The sequence below is a fragment of the Daucus carota genome, chromosome 6 (assembly GCF_001625215.2).
Source record: "Daucus carota subsp. sativus chromosome 6, DH1 v3.0, whole genome shotgun sequence".
In the NCBI taxonomy this organism is placed as follows: Eukaryota; Viridiplantae; Streptophyta; class Magnoliopsida; order Apiales; family Apiaceae; genus Daucus; species Daucus carota.
In genome coordinates, this window is record NC_030386.2 from 22,122,192 (window position 1) to 22,139,608 (window position 17,417).

General features: G+C 32.5%; 1 protein-coding gene across 13 annotated transcripts; it reads right to left on the reverse strand.

Moving 5' to 3' along the window:
• Window positions 1-1,957: 1,957 nt before the first annotated feature.
• LOC108227577 (BTB/POZ domain-containing protein NPY2) lies at window positions 1,958-7,882 on the reverse strand. 13 transcript variants are annotated; one of them, XM_017402802.2, is made up of 7 exons: window positions 7,671-7,882; window positions 7,249-7,355; window positions 7,106-7,144; window positions 6,171-6,363; window positions 4,952-5,021; window positions 3,249-4,424; window positions 1,958-2,762 (listed from the first exon to the last, which is right to left on the reverse strand). In XM_017402802.2, exons 4-7 carry the CDS (start codon window positions 6,230-6,232, stop codon window positions 2,196-2,198), a joined length of 1,875 nt encoding a protein of 624 aa, XP_017258291.1. In that variant the 5' UTR covers window positions 6,233-6,363; window positions 7,106-7,144; window positions 7,249-7,355; window positions 7,671-7,882; the 3' UTR covers window positions 1,958-2,195. The 13 variants fall into 13 exon arrangements, with proteins under 13 accessions (XP_017258291.1, XP_017258289.1, XP_017258290.1 ...); XM_017402800.2 differs by having other exon boundaries at window positions 7,622-7,882; XM_017402801.2 differs by lacking the exon at window positions 7,671-7,882 and adding an exon at window positions 7,482-7,619.
• Between the last annotated feature and the right edge of the window lie 9,535 nt (window positions 7,883-17,417).

Genomic DNA, 17,417 nt, shown 5'->3' on the forward strand with positions numbered 1-17,417 from the left:
AAACATTAGCTTATAGTGCATACATTTTTATATTTTTAAAAAATTCATATATAGTATGCACATATTTATGTATACTAAGATTTATATATTATAACTTTATTCATGTCATGTCGCATTAATTTTAATTTTAATTTTTCGTTGACCATGTCTATTCATATTAATTAAGTAACTTTTAAATTATGATCGGAGTCCTTAATAGATAAAATAAAATCAGAATTTAAACACGAAAATAACACGTAGTCGCGTGGTGTGCAACAAATTTGTCAACGAAATTTCTAGTGGAAAGTATGATACAGAAACGTCAAGGTAGGGAACGCACTGAGATATAACTTATCAACTCTACCTTTCTCTCTATAAATTCCTACCATCGTTTCTTTATCCTTGCTACCCTACTTTCACTTTCTCCCCAGCTCATCCCACTACTTATATCCTCCCCGTCTCATATTACATGTATCTTTTTGATTAATATAATTATTATATATAAAAATTTGATTTAATTTTAATTATAAAAGTATAATTAGTAAATATTAACAAAGTAAAATTTATGAATGTGTGATTGTAAAATTTTTAAATAATTACAAATATGAAAATTTCATTTTCTTTTAAACATGAGAAAATGAAAGTGGTCCACATCAAATAGGGCCGAAAGAGTCTTACATATAAATAGAGCTGTAAAAAATATCTAAACGTTGTTAGCGTCTCTCTAAATATCTACTTTTAGGCAAATACTATAAGATTAACAAGATTTGGTGCATAAAGAGCACCGGTATATTCATGTAGTTATGGTTTGTTCTTAGATGTAGTAATGATTCGGATACAGACAAACGGATTTTTTTTAGGCAAAGGTGTGCTTTTTGGATGTTATCATAACTTCAGTAATCACTCTCCTTTACTGTATACACATGGTGCGTGATTTAGTTTAATTCTCCTGCTAATCTTGATTACATTTTTTTTTTGGGTGGAAACATTCAAGTACTCCTAATATTCGGAGATGAAATAATAAAAAATCAAAAATGGAACTTTTGGACTATACTTTAGAACCTTTATAATCCCTATCGTTGATACTACCTCGTTTTTCAGAATAATAATGTGACTGGTTGCCAAGTTGTAAAATGCTAAAACAGTATGTCCACAAATAAAAAAGGGAAAATCTAGCTAACTTTAGTGTGAAAGAGATTAAACTACGTCACTTTAACTCACCACCTCTGAATGACACAACCTAGCTGGAATAAACCTCTCCCCCTTGGGCCTGGGGCAATAACTAGAGTAACAAGAATAGGTTCGTTTGAGTCTTTTAGACGTGTATTTTATGTAAGTGGGCGTAGGTGTGGCTGGAGCCTGGAGTGCAGCTTATGACCTAATTTAGGGCATGTAGCATCCTGCTTTGTAAGCTTTTTTTTTTTTTGTGCTAAATTATGTCCTACTTTGTAAGTTGTAACCGGGAATACTTCCGTCCAGGAATATTTGAAGGTATTGTTTACTCCTCTGTCCATTTTACATGAGATCTCCTTTTTACATGAGACTGGGAGGGGTGAGATCAAGTATTGACTTCGAATGTGTCTAAAATCTCTATGATGATTGATGCCTCTTGATGTGTCTAAAATTTCTATGACAAGGTTTTAGTAAGTCCGGTATGGGTTGAGTAACACCAAGGAAGTAGGGTCAGATATTGATTTTTTTGAATTTGTCTAAAATTCCTACAACGTCTGTCCAAAACTATAGCGAGGTGAATTTGTCTAAAATTCCTAGACACCTACTTTAGTGAAATTATAGTGGATCCGAAATGAATTGAGCAGTATTAGGGTGAATCCGGGTGACCGATGTCAAAAAGTTTACTTTTAGTTATTATAAGTAATGAATATAGTTTTCGATGAATTTTTATTCTAAGACAAGCCACCAATCAACAACATATACCCCTCTTGGGTTCCTAGACTGTAGAGATTGCTCCTGGCAAATATATAAATTTCCAAATTATATGCTTCGGTTCGGCATTAATAGAAGGTGAACCCCGCTAGTTCTAACATGTAATTAAGATAAGCTCTCTCTTAACAAAAGTTGCATGTAACATTCATCTACTAAGAATCCAGGTGCTTTCCTTTTCTTCAAGGACTGGACTTTGCTTCTTCAACAATGTCTGAGCCAGCACAGGAATACAAAAACGTTAACTAAGAAGAGTTGCGTGGGACATTCTTCTACTAAGAAACCAGGTGCTTTCCTTTTCTTGAAGGAGTGGACTTTGCTTCTTCAATGGTGCCTAAACCAACGCTCTCTGAAGAATCCGACCCACTGTTCTCACCCTGTTGTTTACCTTTGCTTAACCAAAGTTTTGAAAACACCCTTTTTGACATAAGCAGCCCTTTCATCTTACTGGTAACAGCCTTATCTGCATTGCTTTTACCATTGCTGCTGTTGCTTCTCACTATTCCATTTCCCAATCTCATGGCTGCAATCTCTCCCTTTAAGGCCCTAAGCTCTTCTGCTGTGGCAACAGCATCCCAGTCTTCGTCTGTGTTAGTGGTGGCTGTTCTGGAGCTCCCATGTGATCCGCTGTTCAGGTCTCTCATGCCTTTTGGAAGGTCTGGAGTGCTGCATCCCGAGGTTGCAGCTGCTCGGGATTGCTCAAAAAATAGCACCTGCACAACTATTCGCAAAGGCAATCTCTCATTTTGTACGGCATGCATGCAAGCATCTGCTGAGAGCTTCTTACAGTCCATCAACCTGCATATTTTCTTCCTCTCACTCTTGCTGATTTGAGGATGCTCCTGTACAAAAGCCCAGACAGCTTACTTGATATAAAGCCCAAACAGCTTACTTGAAATTGCTATTATAATACTATATAAAAAGAAAATTCAAATAAACTTCTATTTTGCAAAGTTATGAGAAGTACTGCATATTCTGAACTAAGAATGCAAAATCAAACTTCACCAAGCACAAAAAGGAGAAACACATAAAAATTGGAATAATAGATTCCACATGCTTTAGGAAGCCCATCTGACATCTAAGAGTTCTGTAGTAGGCGACATAATCAATATATTTGGGTCACCCAATAATAGTGATAAATGAAAAAAAAGTTCTGCGTGTGTTATTTACTAGAAAATCCTCCCTACATATATAATTGAAGTAAAAAACCCATGTGTAAGAGTTTAAAATAGTTGGGAATTTCTCATGAATATGAATTAAGATGGGACACTTTAGCAAGACATATATCAACAACAAATGACACCGACTTGAGCCTTCGGAGCTCTTACCTTCAGATACATATCAATGGCTCGATATATTCCATCATGAGATGGACGAGGATAAGTCGACACCATCTCTGCAAGATCAATAAAGGCCGACAATGACAAATTAGGATCTTTTGATATCTCAGTAAGGTACCCATCAATAAGCTTTGCCACCATCAGCTTAGAAGCTTCTGATAAAATACCCAGCTTCCTTACTTCCTCAATCTCATGGCCGCCTTCCACTTGAGCTTCACCATTCTGATCTTGCATTTTGAATTCATCTAGTATTCTCTTGACTATACGAACGTCATATGTGGTTGATTCCCCCGTACGATTCCTTATCAGAAGATCATTTACAGAGGACTCCTCGAGTTGCTGACCAATTCTACTTGTTAGTTCATCTTTCACCATTTCCCCAGAATTTACCCAAATAGCTGCTTTTAACAGCTTAAGCAAAAAGTTACACGAGACACAGCCTCTTTCGGTAGGTAGTAGCCACACAATCATCTCAATAATTGAGCAAATCTTTTGAATGTCACCACCCTTGATCATGTCCTTACTAAAGCCTGGTAACCTTCTCTGAGCATAAGCTTTTAAAGCTTCTCCAATCACTTCATCAGATATAATTGCTTTGTTTTTTATATTAACTAATACACGTTTGTATAAATCCATTCCAAGTTCACACAAGTCCTCAACCCACCAGTCCTGCGGCACTAGCCTACTCCTAACACCATTGTTGTTTCCATCATTTCCATTTTCTTCTTGCAATTTTTTCCGGTTATAGGTATAGGACCAGTCTACGTCTGAAACATCGACAGAGGCTTTTGAAGCTATTGATTCAATGCAGCGGCTAACCAACTTCAATTCTTCAAACAAAGGCAATAGAGACTTTGTGCTCTGAAGAACTAAAATGGAATCTTTCCAGCTTCGGAAAATGCTTGAATTGAGGAAAACATCAATCTTGTAGATAAGATTTCCTTTGTCAACCGACTCATGCATCTCCAGGTATTCAGCAGCACAACGTGCGGCAACGACATTATAAGCATTTAGAGTGACGGACATGCCATAACAGAATTTTGTGCATATTTCAAAGGCAGCAGGGCCGCCTGGAATATCATGAATGTCAACTTCATCAACATTCCCTTCATCCACTGTTCCGACCAACTTTTGCAAACGAGCACTCTTGGCCAAAAGTGGAAACTGCAAAGAAAAAAATTGTTTGTATGCATCAGGAAATGAAGAAGGATTCAATTAGTTGCCATGCGGCCCATGTGATGATCGTCCTGGCAGTTAAACTCACTTCTTTTAATGTATACTTTATTTAACAAGAAAATAACAATTTTGAGCAAGCAGTGACAAATATATATTATCTGACAAAAACAATGTTTACTACTCCGTATATGTTTTAAGCACTAAGCCGAGGGAACTATGATAAACATACAACTTGAAGGGTCATTACTTGTACACACCAGGCTTACCATCTGTTGTCAGGATCTGAACCAACTTGTAACTAGGCAACAAAATTTTGTATTAACCTTCATAAAATACTAAGCAACAGATTTAATCTAATTATTATTAAAATTCTAGTGTGGGTCTGGAGAATGTAATCCAGGACTCCAGAAAGAAAATTGAAAGACTAACAGGACTTTTGGCCATAACTTTGAGACTCACCAAGTTTAACATGGAAGAAACTCCGAGTAAAGCAAGTGAGTGTTTATTGTACATACCTTGTGTAAATAAAACTTTACATCCCCAACACTAACAACCACATCAGATGCCAGCTCAGTTGCTACATATCTGCACTAAAACAAAAATTTTAAGGCATCGCAATCAACACTGTAAGAAATGGCAGTCTTCACATGCTTATTATACACCTTTAGATATTTATAAGATAAAAGCTCAACTCATGTGTAGCAAACTTTTCACAGCAGTCTTGGGATTAAAGCCTCTAGTCAAAACAACATGTATATTTAAGACATACCACAAAATCCTTGGAATTGGAAATATTGGACTAAATGTCAGCACAACTGAATCCTAAAAAGTTTCTCTTTAGGATTTTTGACATCAGGCCTTCGAGTTATTATAAAATACATTGTTTTTGCTGTTTCGCTCTAGCTGTAAATCGTGATAAATACATCATCCTGTAATAGAAATTGTTTTTTTTTTTTAAATTACTCCATACATCAAGTCTACATTACCCTGATTATAACTTCTAAGCTGAGAGCTCTAAAGTACCTCTTTACCAACCAATAACAAAGGCTTGAGAATCAAGAATAAGATTACAAAAATATGAGAACATGGTAGAAGTTCGGGCATTCACTGGATGTATCGACACGTAATTATTGTCTGTTTCCCAAAGCAATGTATAGATCTTTTGTATCTTTGAGATCAGATTAGTGTCACAAGAAAAAACAAAAACCAGAAGTAACTAAAAATACCGCGAGTAGATAAAATCTTTCTTTTTGTATATATAGCTAACGAAGTTTTATAACACCTATATCCAAGCTTCAAACAAATTTAACCTCCAACAGTGCTAATGAGAGACAAACAACAAATAACCTTGTCTAAGTACAAAAATACAAATAAGGGCAGGATAGATGAGCACTTGTTAACAAAACTGATCACACAGTTTTTCTTTCCACTCATATAAGCAAATAAGTCAACAGCCAGAAATGAGAGCTACAAAGACTTTACCATTAAGAGTTGATACATAAGTTTAAGTAAAAGATTTAAAGAAGCACCCAATATTCTAACTTCCCTTACAGACCCCTAGTAATCAGGTTTGGCATGCTACCAAGGGATATAATATAACAAGACTTGCTCAAAACATATGAACTCGGGACAATTGTTAGAAAATTACAAATAAATTAAGGTTTACACTTGGTAAACATAAATATAACAGCATATATAAGACATCAGAGTATTTTAAGTTTGCAAGTATCGTACCTAACATTTTTTCCATCAGTTTGAAAGGAATCAGGTTTTGATCCAAGCTTCATGAACTTCATCCTGGCAGCTAAAAGATCTAAATCTGCTGTAGTGCTGTGTGATATATTCAATAAACTATGCTTCCCCGATACTCAATGGCTCACTCCAAGATTACAAACTGTTGCATTCGTTACTAGACATCCCCAGTGAACTACTAGCAAAGCCACCAACAACGATTAGAGTCCAACTAAAATAACTACTAACTGTCAAGGACATAAAATTTGATATACGGCGACTTTTTTTAGGACTTCAGGAGAAGAAAATAGATCTCAAGAAAGGGAAAAAGGATATATGCTTCTTAGTATGACCGAATCTTGACAAAGAGAAAGAGAAATGTGGTTTCTGCAATTCTTTTTAAAAGGGATCACTTCAATAGGAAGTGATTAACAGAAGTGGGTGTTTCCTTGGTCGGCGGCAAAGGCCACAGAGCCCGGGCGCACCGAGGTAGCCAAGGAGACAGAAGCAACAGAGTCTCAATACTAAATTATTCCCACAAACCAGAGACCACCCACAAGGCCACAAGCACAAATCTGACTACACCCCACCACCTCCCCCTCTATTTCTTTATCATTCTTTCTCTCACTGTATTAATTTTTTTTAGTTTTCTCTTCTTCCTAGCATTACCTATATGTACTTTAAAGGCTTAAAGATTCATACCATCCACTTTCAATGCCATTTTAAAGCTTCAAGTTCCCAACCCTATATTTATTGGAGTGAATATGCATAATAAGATTTTGCAATAGAAAATTGAAAAAATCCAACAACAAGAAAGCATCTTGATATGAGTTTAAGAAACCACCAAAATGGTAGACAAGAAGCATCTATCTTGATAAATATATTTGCTAAGATAAAGGGAAATAGTAAATTAGAAGATGAGGAACCAAAGTAAATACCTCATTATATGCACAATCAAACACAGCTACTAACAAAATCTGAGGAACCAAAAGAATCATTTCAGAGATCTCAAAACAAAATCTTCTTAAAAATCACCCACCATGATCAACACCATATCTTTGCATCAGAAATTGTAACTCACCTCAGAATCTCATAAGCTTAAAGACACAATCCCAAAACCCAAAGGCCAGAACTCACTCTTCCATATATAAGCAACTAAGATTCAGCAACACAAAGAACCCACCTCACCTTAAAGACCAAAATCATCAAACAAAAGATTAAAGAATCAAGCACAAAAGTGAACAAGATTAGCACCACATGCAACTTAAATTATTGGGTTATTCAGTATTCAGATAAAAGCAAATATTAGCATACATTTTCACACAAACCAACAAAGCATGCAAAAAGGCACTGCCCACCAAGAAAAATTAAGTCGCATTAAAAGACACAAATGGTTTTCCAGTGAGAACTAAAGTAATCCAACCAACAGCAGCAAAACAAGTATATTCACACACCTAAAAAGATTAAAAGTTGCTTTTGCTGCTTAAGGGCATCACACTTTACCAGTTTTGAAAAAACCAGCACCACCGCTTTCTGAATTCAGATATTTCCTCAATGTACATGTTTTAGATTAAACAAAGTGTTTAAAACGCTAGAAATAATATTCGAGATGACTTAATGTTTGATAAGTGATATTTGTGATAAAAGTGAAAAAGAAGTGATGGTTACTTTGGACAGTACTTGAGATTGGGATTTGCATTGATTAAAGGAATTAAGACACGCACTCAATATGCTTGCTTGCTATGTTATGCACGCCAAGCTGACAATCAGCTTTTTTCATCCCCCGCTCTCTCTTTAACGTGGCCACACCACTTTTACAGTTAATCTCCATTTACTCCTCACTCTGCTCTCTAACAGCTAAATAACACTTTTTTTTCATAAGTAAGAACGTAAGATAAATAACACATTAAAAAATATATAAACGCAATTATATTAACATTATGGTTTCATCGTTCTATAGCAGTTCTCTCTTCAGCGACCAATTTATACTTTTAGAATCTAAATAAAATAAAAATATATTTTTCAAATAGAAGATGCTCCCTTTTTCATGTTTTAAATAAAATAAATATAATCATATAATAAATACAAACCATTAAATTTTATTATTAAATAAATGACTAAGATTACATAATAATAGAATATACTTATATATAATATTTAAGTCTAAAATATAATTTACATTTTTGATGTTCTAAATTAATGAAAAATAAATTTTGTAATTAAATATAATACTCTCTCCTGACGTAAAAGCTTTCTGAATAGGAAAAAGGAATTTGACATCGTCGATCTCCTATTCTTTTTTATGTTCGAAACAAAATAAGAGGTATTGTAAAAATCAAAATGAAATAGATTTTATAATTAGATACGACGTTTATTTCATTTATATTCTAACTGAATAAAAAGGATTTTTTTTAATAGAATATATTATTCTTATTATAAAATTCATAAAAAATTCCTACTTCCTATCTTTTGTTCTAAATCACATATAATTGTTAACACATCACTAAAATTTTTAACTTTACTAAAATGAAAATCTTGATGTTAATTATTCATAAATCAGCATGTATGTTACGAACTAATATAGATTAGACTATGGAGAGAGCATAAGAGTAAAGAGAACAATGCATTTGATTAATTTTGTGTACATTACAAGCTCAAGTAAGGATATGTTTATAGGCCTACAAAATAAGAGTTATATGTACTCATAAAGTCAAAAGACATGAAGTTGTAAAACTAAAAGTCTAAGTTACATGGAGATGAAACATCAAATGTTGGAGTTTGAATTATTCTAGAATTATCCACTAAGTGAGTGTTTGGCATGTCAACTTATGATCTTCACTTAAAAACTGCCCGTTTGACAACTTTGCTCAAGCACTTAATTGAAGGTGAAGAAGCCCAAAAAAAGCTATCAAACCTAGCTTTTTTGGGCTCCAACTTCTTTCTCTTATTGCGTGCTCCGGCCCCCCCCCCCCCCCCCCCTTATATCTTTAAACTACAGATTTTAGATCATGCTATTATGACTACACTTTATAGTTATTATAACTACCTTGTAATATTGTAATATAATTATCTAAATTCATGTGTTATCGTGTTCGCTGTCCAATTATAAAGGACTTGTATTGTTATAATTCATTTTTAAATAAAACAAAATATATTACAAAATTACGAAAATATACTAACTTATATATAAGTTAAATTATCCAAATACTTAAATAACTTAAAAGTCCCAATATCCAAACACTTATGATAACTTGTAGCTCCGAGCCAACTTATCACTTTTAATCCACTTCTTTCCCTTAATCAATAAGTAACTTCTTTTAAGTCCAGCCAAACAGCCCCTAAATATATAAAAACCCCCCCCCCCCCATGACACGCATGGGTTGTTCATATTTTAATATCATGTCTCTCCCTCATTTTAACATAATTCTCAAAATTTACGCATCACAATCTTGTGAACTAATTTCTCGAAAGAAGTTGTAGGAAGCACCCTTGTGAACAAGTCTGCTGGATTTTCACATGATCGAATCTGACAAAAGTCAAAAGTTACGTGGATATGAAAGATTAAAGGTTGAAACTTGGATTATTCTAGAGTCATCCACTAAATACATAACAATGTAAAATATTTGCAAGATATACTGAATCATTATATATGTAATACAAGTATATCTTTTTAAATATCTATACATTATACTAATTATTAAAAAACGTATTGTATTCTCGTAATGTACTCTAAATATGGCAATATCTAGACTATGCATTCAAGAGGCTCGACAAAATGTCTCAATGAAATTGATATTTGGGCTTCTCGTATTTGGCATTTAGGGCGAGTTTGTGTTGTCTCAGTGAGACTTAAGTGAAGTTGAGTTGATAGGAACGGGGGAGCAAAGTACATTTTCTTGCATTGAAAAGTGGGTTTGGTGATGAATTATTTCTGGTAGTAATTTAGTAGTTGAAGCACGGGTTCATAGTTGAAGCTTACACGATCTTTGAGGAAGCGTAGTTAGTTTTTATTAAAATGAGTAGGGAAGATATTGTTGTTCATCAACATGTTTACCAAATTTAAGGTCGTCACATTAAAACACAGCTTAATCTTGTGATATTTATCGTAAATAACTAATCCGGAAATTAACAACCGACTAGTATTTAGCTCGTTAAAAAAAAATTATATCAGGAGAGTATCGTTAGCTCGTTAAAAAGAAAATTATATCAGGAGGGTATCGTTTATGGAAGTTAATATTTATACGGTTCCTTAGAAATTTCACGACATCATAAGAGTCCGGACAAGTATTCTAAAATGAAAAAACCCTAGTCTCTCATTTTCCATTTCTGTCGACTTATTTTGTTTGTAAATTACCTATGTTAGAGACTTGACTTAAAATAATATTTGGATTGAAAGTATGTTATTATAAATATTATAATTTGTTTAAAAAATATGTTGTACTCATATCCATTACTTGTTTGTTATGTACCTTGTACCGGGTGGTCGAAAATAGGCTGAAGACGGAAATCAAATTATCAGATCAGGCCTTACTTATTTGTTCTCTCCTTCTGGTCTAGATATCTGTGTAGTGGGCTGGATACAGCCCATTTAAGTTATTTTATCATAGCAGATGGGCAATTAGAGTCTTCCATGGGCTGCCTCACAAACTAACGAGGGAATCTTGTTAGCAACCATTTAGAATAGTATCAAACATTCAAACTAGAACTTTGAGTATGTACGTCGGATTCAAGTTCGAACTCGCAATTCCTAGTGTTGAAGCCCAAAACTTGATATGATAGTTTATACTCTACTTGAAAGCTCAAGTTGATTTTATCACATCTATTATATATATAATACAACAACCTTGAGTAATTTTATTCAAAGTGACTGTACTACCACTTGCTCAAAATACATATTTTTTTATATATAAAAGTCATTATTGACTTTTAACACTAATGTATTTATTAGACATTAATGTCTAACCATTAATATACATTAAATTACTTCATATTTAAAACTCCAATATATATACTTCCTCCGTCCCAACAGGTTCTTTACGTTACTTTTTGGCAGGCATTTTAAGGCTCCTAAAAAATATACTTACATCATATATATATGAGTTTATTGCAAAACGCAACCCACTGGATTTCCGAAAAATCACTTTTAGGCATATACTTTATATAATTGCACTTTGCACCCTGTTGGTTCGTTTGGCGCGTCACTTTGCATCCCTTCCGTTAAATTTGACTGTTAAGGTTAAAAGTCTCAGGGATAGTTCGGGAATTTTTAAAAAAATTAATTTAACAAGATTTTATTTTATTTTTTGACCCTCTAAACGATATTTTTTGAAAAATCTTAAAGAACGAAAGTTGTAGAGAACGAAAAGATCCTTTTAAAACAATAAAATTCAAAATTATTGAAATTTTTTTGTAATTGTTTAATAAATTACAAAAATTTAATATCTTGTAAAAAGTCATAATAAATTCAATTAATTTTCGATTTCGATGAGCACGATTGGATAGCCCAGTGGTAAAGGGCTTATCCTCTGTTGTCCCAGGTCATGGGTTCGACTCTGGCTCATCTCGAGAATATCTTAGAACAGATACTCACTTTGTAAGGCTATAAGCCATATTAGTCAAAAAAAAATTTCGATTTCGATGATTTTTGATGATTCGGAAAACACTTTCAATTGCCTATAACTTTCAAATTTTATTTCGAAGCTAGAATCAATTAAAACCTATTTTAATTGAATTTAAAACTAAAAAATGAGTTGTAAACATTATTTTGAAAATATTTTGAAACATAATATGCGGAAACAACATGAACGAAAGTTATAGGCAATCGAAAGAGTCTTCCGAATCATCAAAAATCATTAAAATTTGAAATTGATTGAATTTATTACGAATTTTTACAAGATCTCTGATTTTCGTAATTTATTAAAAAATTACAAAAAAGATTTCAATAATTTTGAATTTTATTGTTTTAAAAGGATTTTTTCGTTCTCTACAACTTTCGTTTTTTAAGATTTTTCAAAATATATCGTTTAGAGGGTCAAAAAAATAAAATAAATTCTGGTTAAATTAATTTTTTAAAAAATTCCCGAACTACCCCCGAGACTTTTAACCTTAACAGTCAAACTTAACAGAAGGGGTGCAAAGTGACGCGCCAAACGAACCAACAGGGTGCAAAGTGCAATTATATAAAGTATATGTCTAAAAGTGAATTTTCGGAAATCCAGTGGGGTGCGTTTTGCAATAAACTATATATATATATTTTTTAAAAATCCTGAAAAAAGTTTTGACGTTTAAACTTTTATTCAAAAAAAAAATTAAAAAAAACGTTATTGAACTATACTTTATAAGAGTCTCAAAATGCGTGCAAACAGTCCTGGTGGGACGGAGGGCGTATGTATTATATATTTGTATTTATGTTTTAATAATAATTACTTCATATTTAAAACTCCAATATATATATATATATATATATATATATATATATGTATTATATATTTATATTTATGTTTTAATAATAAATAAATAATTTTGTAAATTCTAATATTCGTCCTGATTTTCAACCAATTAATCCAATTTTTGTCCAATTAGCCATCGATTTTAACCGAATTTTGTCAAATTCTATTATATGTCTAACACAACAATAATGAGTAATTTAATTCAAAGAGACTAATCTACCCTTACTCAGTATAAATATTAACATGATCATTATATTTTTTGAAAATAATTTAATATTATATATATAGAGTTAAGTTCTATGTAGTCCACATATTTACTGTAGTACCGTAGACCACGTATGTTCTGCAACTATAGAATGGCATAAAAACATTGCAAAATGTATGAAATTTGTTATTTTGTGAAGTACATTCTATAAATATCGTCATTTCATGAAAAATATTGAAAATCATTTATGTTCGACAAGTAGAACATATATGTTCTGTAATATGTAAATATGTTCTGCAAACTTAACATGTTTTGCAGAATAATATGTTTTTTACTATTTAACTTGTAGAATGTTTAGGATTGTCAAAATTTTTAACAAAATAATGATGTTTATAGAACATGATTTGCAAAATAACACATTTTGCAATGTTTTTATGTCATTCTATAGTTGCAGAACATACGTGGTCTACGGTACTACAGTAAATATGTGGACTACATGGAACTTTGTTCTATATATATATATATATATATATATATATATATATATATATAGGCACTTGCTCAAATGAGAACTTTCTTAAAATGAGAACCGTGAGAACTTTCTTAATTTATCAAAATCTCATTCATTTGAAAGGCCCCGCCAGGGGCACCTTCACAAAAAATGCATATCATTAAGGTCTCCACCTAGCTAGCCGAAAAAAAAATTTTAAAAAAATTTTAAAAAAATCACTGATGACGTGGCAGTGGACTTTTTTTTTTGATTTTTTTTTTTTTTGACTAGCTAGGAAGAGACTAGTTTTATATACATTTTTTATATTGGGTACCCACTAGTTTGATGTTTAGATTAGCCAAAATATGATAAATTAAGGAAGTTCTCACGGTTCTCATTTTAAGAAGTTCTCACTGGAGTAACCCTCTATATATATAATCATTTTTAGATTTTTAAATTTACCCCACAAATTTTGTAAAATTTAATATTCAACCTGATTTTCATCGAATTGATCAAGTTTTGACCAAATAATCATCGATTTAACCGAATTTTACTAAATCGGATTAAAAATCCTTCTGATTATCGATTAATCAGTCAACCAACCGGTTTTTAGAATATATATATATTAGAATAAGTATAAATATAATATATAACTATATGACAAGGGCTCTGATTCAACAAAAATCTCATTTCTTTTATCAAATTTTCAATAATTTTAGGTGGGTGGTAATTTAATTATATAATAAAATTTTAAACTGTGTATATTTTTTGTATTTATATATTAATAAATATCATAGTGAGGATATGTGTACATATGGATATCAATATAATATGACTTAAAATATAAATAAATATACAATATAAATTACTTTTATAATATAAATAATCTCAATTTAAAAGAACCAAACCAAACCAAACGTGCTCAGTATATCCTGCTTAGAGCAGGGTCTAAAGACGGTAAAATATACGCAGACCATGCCTCTACCTTAAAGTAGAGAGGTTGTTTCCGTGAGACCCCCGGCTTAGTGCATAATAAATAAAATTATGTGTGATACAATATAACTATAATACCTTAGCCCATGGCCTTCTTCACATGGGACTTACTTAAAAATTTCTCGGTTTAAGTGGTGAAGTCCATTGAAGAAAACAAACGGAGAAATCAAGAACCATTACTTACACGGATTGCAAAGTTGAAAGCTTGGGAGAAGAGATCGGGTGCCAACCAAATTGGAACCCAAAATCTTGAAATCTTACAATGATTTGCACATTAACACCGATGAAGACCTCTCTAAACCCATTTTCACTAATATACCAAGAACAACTCCATGGACTCTCACTACTTTGATCGCACTGCATTCCACCGGAATGACTTCATTGAAACTCTCTCAGACAACCTTGGCAATTGCGTCGCTTTGACAACCGCTACACCGTAATCATTTGATAGCAGACACACCACAACAATTCTCAAATGACAATGCCGTGAAAGCGCCCTCGAGCGAGAGAGCAAATCAATTAGGAATTGTTTAAACATTCGAAACTCCCTCATAAAACAACATCAATTTGCAAGATTCAAAACAAGTGACTCATTCACCAAGAAAAAAGTGTGCAATGTATATGGCATAGTGAATGCGACTAAACTCCACAAATTTCCAAAACATGTGATTACATGTGGCGCACAAAGTCGAAAGAAAAGATGAACGAAATCTTGAAGATTGGGAGAGAAGAATAAGAGAGCGGTTAGAGCGGTTAGTCGTATTTCAGGCTTAATTATTATTATTATCTCTCAATTTAAAAGAGATGAACCTATATCAAAAAAATAATTTAAAACAGCCCGTGCTTTGCACGGGTTAAGAAGCTAGTATCAAGAATAGCTTGAATGACTTGATGTATAAGTAAAAGTTTGTAACAGTATATATTATAAACAGAAATAGAAGTTTGATAAAATATTTAAATAATTCAATTCAGTTCAGTATATAAGTCTAAATTATCAAAAAATATATATATATTATTAAGCCAAATTCATGCATTTCATTAGTCAAAACCCAGTAACTCAAAAACAGTTTATCAAGTTTAATCAACATGTACATAATTACACTTTTTGGTGTTTTTCGTTAAATCTTAATTAAAAAATTATACTCTAATTTTATCTGTTACTAGAAGTAAACACACATTAATTATAGTATAATTTAAAAATCCTAATTGAATATATTAAAAGTTTTATAGATTTTACAACATAATTTAAAATCCTAGGTGAATATTACATAGTTTTTATATATTTTTTAAAATCCAAATTAAATATATACTTGAATATTGTTAAAAATAAAAAATTCATTTAAAATTTCAATTAAATACATCCGGTGAATTCTCCAACACGAATAAATCAATATCCAAGTTTTAGAGAGGCTACAACTAAATAAACAGATGAAACTGTTATTCAAAGGCAATTCTAAGTAGGGGGTGTCAATGGATCGGATCTGGATCGGATCTGGCATGATCCATATCCTGATCCGTTTAATTTTATCGGATTCGGATTCGGATCGGATTTCAACCGGATTTTTTAGAACACGATCCATATCCTAATCCGTAGGATCACGGATTTTCGGATCGGAGCTCCGCTCCGTTTATATTTAAACAAAAAAAAAATTCTTCACTTATAAAAATTTATTGGAATCACTTATAATAATAATTTATAAATTCAAAATGTAGTGTTTTAAAATACAAAAACACACTTGTTCAAATATTACAAATCTTTAATAAATTCCGGAAGTTTAGGATTGAGAAACACTACGTTAATTTATATATATTACAAATCTTCTAATAAAATATGAGAAACTTAAAATTTAGATAGGTTGTACTAATGCAACTCAAAACTCTCAAACAAAATGTTTAATAAGTTCAATTATCCAAGTTGAAATGCTATCTAATTTTATTTATTTATTTACATATATAATATCTTAATAGAGTATATATATACATAGATATATAAATATAAATATAAATATAAATATATATATATATATAAGTCGGATCGGATTTTTTTCGGATCGGATCGTATTAAATCCATATCCTATACATATCGGATCGGATATTTTCCGGATCAGATATTATTTTAGGTGATCCATATCCGCTCCGTTAGCTCCTGGATTGGACCGGGTCGGACCGGATATCCGCTCCATTGACACCCCTAATTCTGAGTACTGCAGTCTGCAGCAACAAAGTTATTAATATTTAAATCGAGTTAACAGCTTAGTTTCTTCACCTCCAAGCTATACATATATGCACAAGCTTCCAACTGTCTCACCAACAGAACTGTGAGTAAAACTGATACTTCCTCCGTCCCACCAGGTTCTTTACAGTTTTCTTTTTTAGATGTCCCATCCAATTCTTTACATTCCAAAACTTACCAAAAATAGTCAATGGGTCCCACCACTTCCCAACTTTCCTTCCCTTTTCACACTCCTTTTACTCCCTTTTCACACTACTTTTACTCCACCATCTTTCTTTTATTCATTAAAAATTGACGGGTCCCACCACTTCACCCACTTTTCTTCTTTTCCACTACTTTATACATATTTCTTAACCTCCGTGCCCAAACCAAACGTAAAGAATTGGTTGGGACGGAGGGAGTATATTTAACTGGCCTGGCCTTCGTCATCGATTTTAAAGTTTTTTCTTATAACGTCAATTAATCATTATAACTACTCCCTCCGTCCCTTCCATTTCTTTACACTTTCTTTTTTGGGTGTCCCATCCAATTCTTTACATTTCAAAACTTACCAAAAATAGTCAATGGGTCCCACCACTTCTCCATTTTTCTTTCATTTTCACACTACTTTTACTCCACTATCTTCTTTATATACGTTAAAAATCAATGGGTCCCGCCACTTCACCTACTTTTCTTTCTCTTTTCCACTATTTTATACATATTTCTTAACCTCCGTGCCCAACTATTTTATACATATTTCTTAACCTCCGTACCCAACCAATTTGATAAGGAATGGGAGGGACGGAGGGAGTGTTTTGTTGCGATTGCGAAGAAATAAAAATTGCAGATCTATGGCTAGTCTATATCTGGCGGCAACATACCTAGTAATGGCTAACTACAA